Raw genomic sequence first — 12,040 nt, 5'->3', positions numbered from 1 at the left:
CTTTCAGATGCACAGTTCAAAACACTGGTTATCAGGATCCTTACAGAACTGGTTGACTTTAGTCACAAATTAGAGAAACATATGGAAGCTAAACTAATTGAAATGAAGGGAAATACACAGGAAACCAATAGTAATGGAAAGAAAATTGGGACTCAAACCAAGGGAGTGGACCAGAAGGAAGAAAAAAATGATCAAACAGAAAAGAATGAAGAAATAAGAATTCAGAAAAATAAGGAGAAGCTTAGGAACCTCCAGGACATCTTTAAATGTTCCAACATCCAAATTTATAGGGGTACCAGAAGGGGGAAAGGTACAGCCACCAGTGGAAAACTTATTTGAACAAATAATAAAGGAGAATTTCCCCAAGCTGGCAAAGGCAATAGACTTCCAAGAAATCCAGGAAGCTCAGAGAGTCCAAAAAAAGTTGGACCCAAGAAGGGACACACCAAGGCACATCATCATTACATTAGCCAAGATTAAAATGAAGGAGAGAATCCTAGAAGCAGCAAGAGCTAAGGGGACAGTCACCTACAAAGGAGTTCCCATCAGACTGTCAGCTGATTTCTCAAAAGAGACCTTACAGGCAAGAAGGGGCTGGAAAGAGGTATTCCAAGTCATGAAAACCAAAGATCTACAACCAAGATCGCTCTACCCAGCAAAGTTTTCATTTATAATGGAAGGACAGATAAAGTGCTTCTAAGATAAGACCAAATTCAAGGAGTTCATCATCACCAAGCCCTTATTATATGAAATGTTAAAGGGACTTACCCAAGAAAAAGAAGATAAAAAAGATGAACAGTGAAAGAACAGCAAACTCACAGTTATTAAGAACCACACCTAAAACAAAAGCAAACTAAGAGGACAGCTAGATCAGGAGCAGAACCATAGAAATGAAGATCTCATGGAGGGTTAGCAACAGGGGAGTGGGAGGAGGGGAAGGGGGGAGAAGGTACAGAAAATAAGTAGCATAGACAGTAGATAGAAAATAGATAGGGGGGAGGGTAAGAATAGCAGGGGAAATACAGAATCTAAAGAATTTGAGACACGTGTTCATGAACTAAAGGGGGAAATGGTGGGGGAGGGGTATGCAGGGTGGAGGGGAATGGGGGGGATAGAGCAAATGTAATGGCATAATCAATAAAAAATGTTAAAAAAAAAACCTCTTTTAGAATTTAAAGTATTGGCAGATGTGGTCCTCAACTTTCCCCAATAGCCTGTCAAAAATTATGTCTCTTTGGTGCTTTCTTCTTCTGCTGTGTGAATGTCAGACCTTGAGATGGATTTAAATGCCACAATAATGCTAAATCTTGTAGCAAGGCAGGAGTAGCTACATCTTTCTGGGAGCTGCTTCAGTCTAAGAAGGTTTTGTATAGTGCAATACGACGGTAAGAAAACTGAATGGAAGTCCCAAAGAGAAACCTCAAAAAAATTGCTCCTTCAACTTTTTTAAAGAACAACCCCAGCTTCTAGGATAGAATGATGGGTCTGAGTATGGATGTGGTTAAGGAGCTGCAGCTGGCTGTGAAGTGGGCGGGAATGGGAACGATGGGATGCCAGCTGCTGTGTTAATAGGAGATACTGGATTTCAAGGGGGCTACATGTGCGGGGCCATGGGCTCATTGATTTTGCAGCTTTGAGCTGTGCTCTGACACTGCATGGCTTGCTCCTGCAATTCCACTGTGTGTCACGGTGTCCATACAGCTTCCTGGCTCTAGAGGTCCCACTGCTCTGTGTCTTTTCCACGTCATCTAGGGAGCAGGGGTAGTCATGGCTCCACAGGCTGCATCCTAGTCCTACTATCATTTGATGTTGACCTTGGACCTGTCCTTAAGATTTTCTGCATGGTCTCCTTCATATAAGAATAATGATGTGAAACATATTATCTGCTGAACTTCAGCCCCTCACCTCAGAAGGCAGTGATCTGGGGATCGTCTGTGGAGTCCCGGTACCTGTCAGTATCTCAAGTGGTATCTCCTTCTTACACACTTATCACCCAGATTTAGTGATGCTCATCCTACAAGGTGCTGGGAAAGCATGGTGGGCAAAGCAGACGCAGGCCTGCTCTCTCGGCACTTAACGCCTGGTGGGGGGCGCAGACCCTAACCAACCCACACACAACCACAGCGCGGACCCTGACACAGCTGGAGTTCAGGACACCGCAAGTGCCTACAGTGAGGGAAGGGGGGGGGGGAGCCCCCCTGGTGGTGACAATGAGTTGAGACCTGAGAGACAGAGTTGGCTGCTGGAAGGAAACGAGAGGGCAGAGATGAGCATACACAGTGAGGGGCAGGGTAGGCGGCGTCCTAACGGTGGGTGGCAGGGGACAAAGGACTGGAAGAAAAGGGAAGAGACAGAGACTAGGGCACAGGCGGCAGACACAAGGTCCACGGGCCGAACCCAGCCTCCACTTTGTTTTGCCAGGCCCAGCACCTTGTTTCTACCTGACAGCAGTGCCGAGCTCTCGCTTAACTGTTAAGGAGCACTTATGTTTCATACAGCCCTAAAATTACATTCGGCCCTTTGAAGGCAACTGTGAGGCTGATGTGGCCTCCGGTGACAATGAGGCTGACACCCCTCTCTAGACCACGAGACCACCAGGGCAGATCAGCTGTCCTAGGGGCGGTGAGATCCAGCCATGAATTTTTAAAAGGAGAGCTGATCAGAGTTCCACTGATCTTGACCGGCAAGACCCCTGACAGCAGACATAAAGCCTGGATTTCAGTAACCAGAGGATATCTGAGGAAATCGTCAGATCTTTCAGAAGCACCTGCAGCCTGGTGTGGCCTCTAGGTGGGTGGGATTTCCAACGTGCACGTGAAATTCAGAGCAAACAGTCGAGTGTCCTGGGCTGCCAAGTGGGAAGTCTCAACACTGAATGTGCGTCCACGATCTAATGAAGGAAGGTGACCCAACGAACACTGCAGCTGCTTCTGGCCTGGCACTGCTGGGAAGGGTCCCGCCCAGTCCTTAGCCCTCTGATCTGTCTGGCTGAGATCAAGGAGGAAGAACCTGAAGTCCCAACCAGGGAACCAGAAGGATGCTTGGGAGATCAAAGGGCTCGCCAGGCGTCCTACAACCTGCCTAGCTCCCTCCGCACCGGCTGACAAACGTATCCCCTGGCTCCTCTGGGTGCTGGCTGTTAATGGCTCCTGGATGTTCCCAGGTCCAGATAATCACCCTCAGCCACACAGAAGCCACCTGGCCTGGGACATAACACCACCCTCCCACCTCTAGCCCCAGCATCCTACAGCACAGACTGACTGTTTTAGTCACCTAGGGCTCCTGTAACAAAATACCATGGACTGGGAGGCTTAAACAGTGGGCTTTTGTTTCTCACAGTTGTGGAGGCTGAAAGGCTAAGATCAAGGCGAAAGCCCTGGCAGGACAGCTCAGCTGGTTAGAGTGTCATCCCCATACACCAAGGTTGCAGGTTCAGCCCCTGGACAGGACACAGATGAGAATCAGCCAGTGAATGCACACACAAGCAGAACAACAAAGAGTCCACCTCGTTCCACCTCTCTCTCTCTCTGTCTAAAATCAATAAATAAAAAACAAGACCCTGGCTGGTATAGCTCAGTGGATTGAGCACGGGCCTGCAAACCAGAGTATCGCGGTTCAATTCCCAGTCAGGGCACATGCCTGGGTTGCAGTCCAGTTCCCAGCAGGAGATGCATGAGAGGCAACCATACATTGATATTTCTCTCCCTATCTCCTTCCCTTCCCCTCTAAATATAAATTAAAAAAAAAAAAAAACAAGATCAAGGTGCAGGCTAACTCCGTTCCTGGTGAGAACCCACTTCCTGGCTCTTGCTGTGCTCTCACGTGTCAGAGAGAAAGACACATCCCCTTCTCGTCCTTTTCTTTTTTTTTTATTTTTTTTTTATTTTAAAATATATTTTATTAATTATGCCATTACAGTTCTATTTCCCCCCTTCATGCCTCTCCACCCTGCACACCCCCTCCCCCACCATTCCCCCCTTTAGTTTATGACCATGTGTCTCAAGTTCTTTAGATTCTATATTTCCCCTGCTATTCTTGCCCTCCCCCCATTTTCTACCTACTGTCTATGCTACTTATTCTCTGTACCTTCTTCCCCCTTCTCCTCCTCCCACTTCCCCGTTGCTAACCCTCCATGTGATCTTCATTTCTATGGTTCTGCACCTGATCTAGCTGTCCTCTTAGTTTGCTTTTGTTTTATGTGTGGTTATTAATACCTGTGAGTTTGCTGTCCTTTCACTGTTCATCTTTTCCATCTTGTTTTTCTTAGATAAGTCCCTTTAACATTTCATATAATAAGGGCTTGGTGATGATGAACTCCTTGAATTTGATCTTATCTGAGAAGCACCTTATCTGCCCTTCCATTCTAAATGAAAGTTTTGCCGGATAGAGCAATCTTGGTTGTAGGTCTTTGGATTTCATGACTTGGAATACCTCTTTCCAGCCCCTTCTTGCCTGTAAGGTCTCTTTTGAGAAATCAGCTGACAGTCTGATGGGAACTCCTTTGTAGGCCACTGTTCCCTTAGCTCTTGCTGCGTCTAGGGTTCTCTCCTTCATTTTAATCCTGGCTAATGTAATGATGAGGTGCCTTGGTGTGTTCCTTCTTGGGTCTTACAAAGCTACTCACTAAATCCCACCGTGGGAGCCCTCATCCAGCCCTAATCACCTCCCAGAGGCCCATCTCCAAATAGCACCTCACTGGGGTTGGAGCTTCAACATGTGACTCTGGAAAGACAGCATTCTATGCCCAGCACTGACTCATGCTCACAGCACGGCCCTCTGGCCTTGAAGGGGGCGGGCTCTGTGCTGGATGCTGGTCCAGACGTCCGTGGCCCCAGGCCGAGGCTGGTCTTCAGTGGAGGTCACACTCTCACTTCGCCTCCCCCCGATCTGTCTTCAGTCTGCTTTCCCCAGGAGCAGCCCCATTAAATCACTTGGACAAAAATGTCCATCTTGGCTCTATTTATAGAGAACAACTGTCAAATCATGAGGTTCTTCCCTCATCAATCAACCAACAAGCCTGTGCCAAGTGCAGACTGTGCCCAGCATGGTGAAGGAGCAACAGCAGGGCACAGCCACCTGCACTCAGGAGGCCCAGGTGCTGCACGTGACACCAGACAAGTTGTTCAGCCTCGCTGAGCCTTAGTTCCTCCTTCCGCATGAGGGCAACACACCATCTCTATTGGATGTTCCAACATCAAAGCACTTAGAAAACTACAAAGTGTGCTTGAAGCTGTCAATCAGTGCTATCAGAACTTCAAAGGAGCCCCAAGTTTTCTCCCCTTTCCCCTTGTTGTGGTCTGAAGTGTATCTCTTCAAAAAATATATTCAAGTCCTAACCCCAGTACCTGTAAACATGGCCTTATTTGGAAACTGGGTCTTTGCAGATGTAATCAAGTTAAGATAGGGTCATACTGGGTAAGGGTGTGTCCCTAATCCAACAACTGGTGTCCTTATTATAAGAGGGAATTTGGACACAGAGTCATGCAAGAAAGATGCAGTGATGATGCAGGTAGAGAGTGGAGAACAGCAAAGACTGATGGTGACCACCAGAAACTAAGAGAGAGGCAAGGACCAGACCCTTCCTCGGAGCCCTCCAAAAGGAGCCAGCCTTGCCGACACTTTGATTTCATACTTCTTAGAGAATAGATACCTGTTTTTTTAAATCATCCAGTTTGTATTTTCCAGTAGGGCAGCAGCAGGAAACCAATATTCATAGGCGTCTACCAGGATTGCCTGAGAACCATCAGCCAGAGCATGTGTGGTGAAGAGGGAAGACTCTGACCTTGAATTTGAAGGAACACAGCATTGCAGCAAATGGAACTAAGACTCCTCAAGGAGTACCCATAAGAGGTAACTTAACTAAACCACAAAGGGAAGAAATAAGGGATGGTGCGTGTGTGTGCAGGGACCCAAACTAAATAGGAACCTAGTGTATCATACTCAAGGGTCAAATGGAACTACATGACCAAGTGTGTGACTCTCTGAGCCTGCTTCCTGATGTGTAGAATAATATGACTCCTTAGCTCAGCAGAGTTACTGAAAAACATGTAAAGAAATTACTTGTAAGTGCTTTGTACAGTGATGGGCATTCTAAGAACTCAAAGGTTAGCCACTGTAGTATTATTATTATAGTAAGCTCCTGGACGCATAACTTCTCTGAGCCTCAAAAGCTTCATAAAATGGCCCTGGCTGGTGTAACTCAGTGGATTGAGCACAGGCCTGTGAAGCAAAGGGTCACTGGTTCGATTCCCAGTCAGTGCACATGCCTGGGTTGCAGGCCAGGTCCCCAATAGGGGACACATATGAGGCAACCACACACTGATATTTCTCTCCCACTCTCTCTCCTTCCCTTCCCCTCTATTTAAAAATAAATAAATAAAATATTATATTTTTAAAAAAGCATAAAATGAACACAGTAGATCTTTCACAAGGTTGCTGTGGGTAATAAAGAGACAACATGTAAGCTTTTTAAAATTGAGACATAATTAGGCCCTGGCTGTTGTAGCTCAGTGGTGCGGCTGTAAAATTAATCGTAGGATCGGTTGATTCCCTGCAGGCATCCTGCCCGAACTATTGTTTTTCTCTCCTTGAAAATTGAGACATAATTGACATGTAACACTATGTACATTTAAGGTATACAATGTATGGATTTGATACATTTATAGATTATAATATGACTGCTGCCATTCATCACGTCCCATAATTATTTCTTTTTTGTAGTGGGAACAATGGATGAACCTTGAAGACGTCATGATCAGTGGGGTTTGGAGCACTGTTCATTCAGTGAGTTGCATCCACACAGACACGATGGCCTGCAGAAAGGTTCCAGGAACACATTTGAGCCTGTGTAGTTCCCAGGATTTGACAGTAGAGGGCAGCAGGGTCTCATCTTTGCCCCTTCAGCACCTGGATGTTTACTTAGTCCACGGGGAAAACCAGCTACTTTTGAACAAGTGACTGAAGGATTCTCTCCCAGAACCCCCAAGTGTCCCTGTGGAAAGAAGTCAGCCATGTGCCTTCCTTTTAGAGAAAAAAGGAATTCAATGAACGCTCAGTGAGTGTCACGAATTTCGATGTAAAATGGATTCTATTTTACGGGGATATTTTTCAACGTTTGTATGTTGCAGGTAAGGTCCCTCCCAGCACAGGGCTCAGCACATCAGAGCTACTGAACCACTTTGAGGCCTCTTTTTGGCCTCAAAAAGAAATAGACCACTTTTTGCAAAATCAATCCCTTCCACGACCAGCTGTCTAAGTTACCAAGTCATAAAACCTAATTGTGTTAAATTAGCTATAATACCCCATTCTTGGCCAGTTCAGTGTACTGCCTCACTTCAGCTTTACAGCAGCACAGTTCCCAGGGCACTGCGGCCAGGCCGGCACTTTGCCTAGGCTTCTAGGTCAGAGCCAGGAGCTACATGAGTGGCGGACACCACACTGCCCTCCACTGCCCGGTCTCCCGGCTCCGCTCCAGCAGGCTGTAGCATCCCTCCTTCTTATTACACAATATTTCACAAGTACCAAAAGTACAGTATACCAGGGACCAGTGTAGGCACCCTCAGGTGCAAGGAAGAAATATTTTAAATACATGGGAAGTTCCCAGGGGTGCACACTGCATCCTCCTCCTCCCCAAGGTGCAACACTCTCCCGAATTAGGTGTTTCTCATCAAGATTCTATTCTTCCCACTGAAAATGTTTGGGGAAGTACCCAGAGCATGACTTCTCTGCTATCTTAATAAATGAACTAGAACTGCAAGCTCCGAAGATACTGAAAGACAGTGGGGAAGGGAGGGGAAGAGGGGAGTGGGGAGTCTCTGAGCACAGCCACCCAGAGGTGCCCAGAGAGCTCTGGGGTGCCTGCAGCAGGGAAGGGCTACAATGCAGGAGCAGGAGGCAGCACCATGCAGCCCCATCCCGCCACCGGCCTGCCCCCGCCTGACCTGGGGGCACCTACCGACCACGATGAGGACGTCCCTCTCGATGTGCGCCTGGATGTAGATGCGGCCTCGGCGTTCCGTGTGGTCTGTGCCGCACAAGCTGGGGACGTTCATCACGCAGCGCTTGTGTACATTCATCATGCAGGCTGCAGGGCAGACGGGGGGAGACTGGGTTGGCAGGGCTGGTCCTGTGGGCCTCTGTCCCCACCCAGGCAGGCTGGGCCCCTCCTGACCCCTCCTTCCCTTCTAGGCAGACAAGCCCCCCAAGCTTGGCCAAAACAAGCCTGCCCACCCAGCTCACATCCGAAAGGCTTCTCCAACTATCCTCCCCCTCCAGGCCCTCGTGGACACAAGAGGTGGAACTTGTCCATCCTCCCAAAGGTTAAGGATGCACCCTGCACATCCCCAAGGACTCTAAAGCAAGAATCACCACCTTCAGTGCCAGGCTGCAGGTGACACAAGTGAGGGAAGAGATGTGCGTGTGGTGGGCCTTGGCCAACGGGACGACCCCACCGCCCACTCAGGCTCAGCAGTGGGAGGCGTGTGCCCCGGGCAGCCAAGGCTTCCCGCTTGTGCAGGTGAGTGGGAACCCTGATCTGCACGTGCCATCTCTCGATTTCTACATATTTACGGCTAACAGTTGAGCTCCCCGGAAAGAGTCTGAGAAGGCGAGCTGCCAGCAGGTTATGGCGGTGCCTCCTGAGAGAGGAGCTGACAGTGCCCCAAGGCTGACAGTGAGGGGTTCCTGGGCTCAGAATGCCCTTCAGAATTGTCCCCAGTTGAGAGCTGGGGCCTTCTCATGACAACATCAGCCAGCTTTGGCCATGGGCCAGCCCCTGGGAGGGGCACCATCTTGGGAGAGACCCCTGGGCAATTCCCCACAAGGGGTGCAACTGTGAACCGGCAGCCGAAAGGTGGTGGGGAGATAGAGGAGAATGGGCCTGAAGAGGCCCTGAGGGGAGCCCCCATACTATTCATACACCTGGTTACAGGAACAGACTTCGATGTAGGCAAGAGGAATAAAGTATGTCTTTAAACTGAGTCCGACCAGTTCTGTCACCTGCGTTGCATGATTCGGGAATCCCGCCTCTGTCTGTGCTCTCTCCCCATCTCCATGACCCTGCGTGATCCCAGGTGAGTGCGTCACTCGCAATAATTGGTGTGATGCACTCACGCTGGTCTGCCAGTTCCTCCTCTTGCTTGAGTGAATCTCTCTCTTGCTCAGTCCTCTATAGCTTTCGCCCCATTTCTCCCCACACCTCAGCGCACCTGTGTGTGGTCCATCACCTGCCCCTGTTGTGCGTGCGGAGTCTGTGTTTCCATCTCTCACCCTCTTCCTGCCCACCCACGCTCGCACTCTTCCCTGTCGCTCTGCCCCTCTGAACGTCTCCTGTCGTCGGCATCTCAGGGCCCCCAGGACAGCTCAGCCCACTGGGGGCCAACAGGGCCTTCTGGAGCCTTCAGCCCCCGAGTCCCTGTCCCCCTGCAGCCAACGCTCTCAGCGCCTGCTCTCTCCCCAGTGCCAGCCAGTCAGTCCTTCGCTCAACAAAGAGCAGCCCTGCTGTCACCCGCCTTCACCCACCTCAGCCCGGCCAGAGCACCATCCTCTTCCCTCTTCCAGTGTGAACCCACGGGTGTCGCACATCATGAGGAAACCAGCTGCAATGGCCCTGATTTGTCCACCTCTCCTGGAGTCCACACTTGAGGACTGTCCCCTCCTACACTGACTGGGAACCTTGCCTATGATCTGCTTCAGTCGATGGGACTTGCTCCCTTTAAGCCCTCAGGACCTTGCAAACTCCATGTGAGCACACCCAGGCTAGCCTACTCAGAAGGTAAGACATGTGGCCCCGCCATCCCCATCTCCCACAGGACAGCCGGCCTTCTGGACAGACGAGTGACGCTATCCAGGCCAAGACACCCCTCAGCCAACCTGCTAACCCAGCACACATGCATGAGTACACCCATCCCAGACCCAAGAATCATGGGCTAAATAAATAGCTACTGTTTTAAGCCCCCACATTTTGGGGTGAGAGGATCATTACTCAGCAACATACCACCGGCCTGAGAGCCTACCCAGGACTTGACAGAATATTCTTCGGACCCAGACCCCAAATCGGCAGGAAGCGGCCCAGCTGTCAAAGAGCCAATGTACTTACTGTCACATTTCATGCCCTGGTGGATGAGTCCGTACAGCAGCGACCCACAGTGGTCACAGAATGTAGGGCTGGAGTAAGTGTGGATTTTAAACTTGTGTTTGCTCCGGGGGTCCTAAGGCCAAGAGAAGCAGACAAAAGAGGCCAATGTCAGTGTGGTGTGCCAGCATTCACCCTGCACTGTCACTGGAGGACGCACCCAGAACTGAACCTGGCCCCCGGTGCTCATCGCACCTGGTAGGACTGTCGCTGGAGCCCTGCGTCCAGACACAGCGGCTGATAAATCATAGCTGAGCGGGCGAATGAGTAAGAAGTAGGTGTCCCTGTTCCAGCCCCAGTGCCCCTACTGTGCCTGCAGGCCTCCGCCTGAGAACCCGGCCTACTGGTCCCTGCCTGCAGCAAGGACTCCAGAGATAGCAAAATAAAGTGACAGACAGACACAGCAGTTAAACAAGTCCATTGGCTGTATTCGGGCCCCCCCCCCTTATGCTCTGAGGAAGCTTCTGAAGTGATCTAAAACCTAAGTCTGGGCAAGACGCCATTTGCTAGTACCTCACCTCCAGGGACCAGAGTTCCAAGTCCAACACATAGCCTGTAGGTGGTGGCAGTGACTGCTAGATTTGCACCAATATCCACTCTTCCCTTTAGTAAGAGATCCTTGAGTTTTAGTAGAGAGCACAGCTGCCCAGTTCGAGACCACAGTTCCTGGTCTCCCTTGCAGCTGCTGTGCCTGAGTGACTGAATTCTGACCAGTGGGGTATGTGTGTGGTAGAGTCGATCCCCTGAAAAGAATGTATAAACACCCCCTGCCCCCTTTTCTCCTTTACACTGGCTGGAAGATGGTGAGAACTGGAAGTGACCACTTTGTACCAAAAGTTGGAGCTGGGTGTGGAAAGGATAAAGCCATCCTAATAGCCTTGGACAGACATTTCAGAGGAAAGCTTACCTTCTGTCTTGTTTAAGTCACTGTATTTAAGGGCTATTTGTTACAGCATCTTACACATTCCCTAACTGAAAAACACTGCGGGCATCATGAGGGAATTTTGCTCAGCATTATATCCCAGCATTATATCACGGTATTTGGCACATAGGAGGAACTCAACAAATATTTAATGAGCGAATGTTAACATTTATTGAACACTGACTCGTGCCAAGAGCTATTTCAGGGCTGGCGCTGGGGAGCAAGCAGGCTTTGAGGAGCTATTTCACTGGTCATTAACTTATTTAATCCTTTAACATCCCCATGAAGTACATTCCATTTAGTGCCCCCACTTTACAGATGAGGAAACCGAGAGACTGGAGGTGTAGGGACTGGCCCAGGGCTCCCAGCCTCAGCAAGCACAGCACTGCCCACAGTGACTGGCCGGAAGAAGAGGTCAGTAAGTTGTGATGGGGGGGGGGGTGTGGAGGAAGTGCACTGACCACCGACAGCCCCTGCAAATGCATGTGTATTTAAGAAAATAACTAGGAGAGACCTGTGCAAGACAAATTACAGCGAGCCAGGAGAGAGGAAGGCCAATCAGCCAAGTAGCAGGGGAAAGCTCTTTTTTCAATGGTTTACGTAGAGGCTGCTGGAGGCTCCTCCAGCCTCACCCCCTGCCTCCGCTTTCTGGAGGTCTCATACCTGTAAGTACCAACTTCATCCACCCACCGCCCCAACCCCTCCCACCACCCAGATCAAGCAGCTCATCCCCTGATCAGTTCTGCCCCTCACCTCTTGCCACCTACAGAGCTTGGAATAAAGCCACACTGGGGTCCTTGTGACTCCACAATCCTCAAGGGGAATCCCCAAGGGTGCCTTTCTGTGCCTACCCTTGACCAGGGCCATCTCCCCCTGGACACAGGAGACTGGCAGAGAGGTGGACACTTGGTTCAAATGTCTCACATGTTTAGTGACTGGGCTGCAGGTGGCCAGAGACACACAGTCCCGAGCTGAGGTGGCTGTTT

General features: G+C 49.8%; 1 protein-coding gene across 3 annotated transcripts in view; it reads right to left on the bottom strand.

Annotated features, from left to right (window-relative positions):
• Window positions 1-12,040, bottom strand: part of PRKCB (protein kinase C beta) — a 345,649-nt gene that overhangs the window by 140,043 nt on the left and 193,566 nt on the right. For all 3 annotated transcript variants that reach the window (XR_008392698.1, XM_053671475.1, XM_053671474.1), the window contains exons 4-5: window positions 10,097-10,208; window positions 7,955-8,083 (exon numbers count right to left, since the gene is read on the bottom strand). Coding sequence is in view for 2 of the 3 variants with exons in the window: in XM_053671475.1 (XP_053527450.1) it covers window positions 7,955-8,083; window positions 10,097-10,208 (241 nt within the window). In the remaining variant the exon portion in view is untranslated. The remainder of the gene's footprint in view (window positions 1-7,954; window positions 8,084-10,096; window positions 10,209-12,040) is intronic.

Source organism: Artibeus jamaicensis, unplaced genomic scaffold (genome assembly GCF_021234435.1).
Source record: "Artibeus jamaicensis isolate MK-2021 breed Jamaican fruit bat unplaced genomic scaffold, CSHL_Jam_final contig_700, whole genome shotgun sequence".
Taxonomy (NCBI): domain Eukaryota; kingdom Metazoa; phylum Chordata; class Mammalia; order Chiroptera; family Phyllostomidae; genus Artibeus; species Artibeus jamaicensis.
Note: the sequence above shows the minus strand (reverse complement) of the source record. Positions and strands in the feature narration are given on the sequence as shown.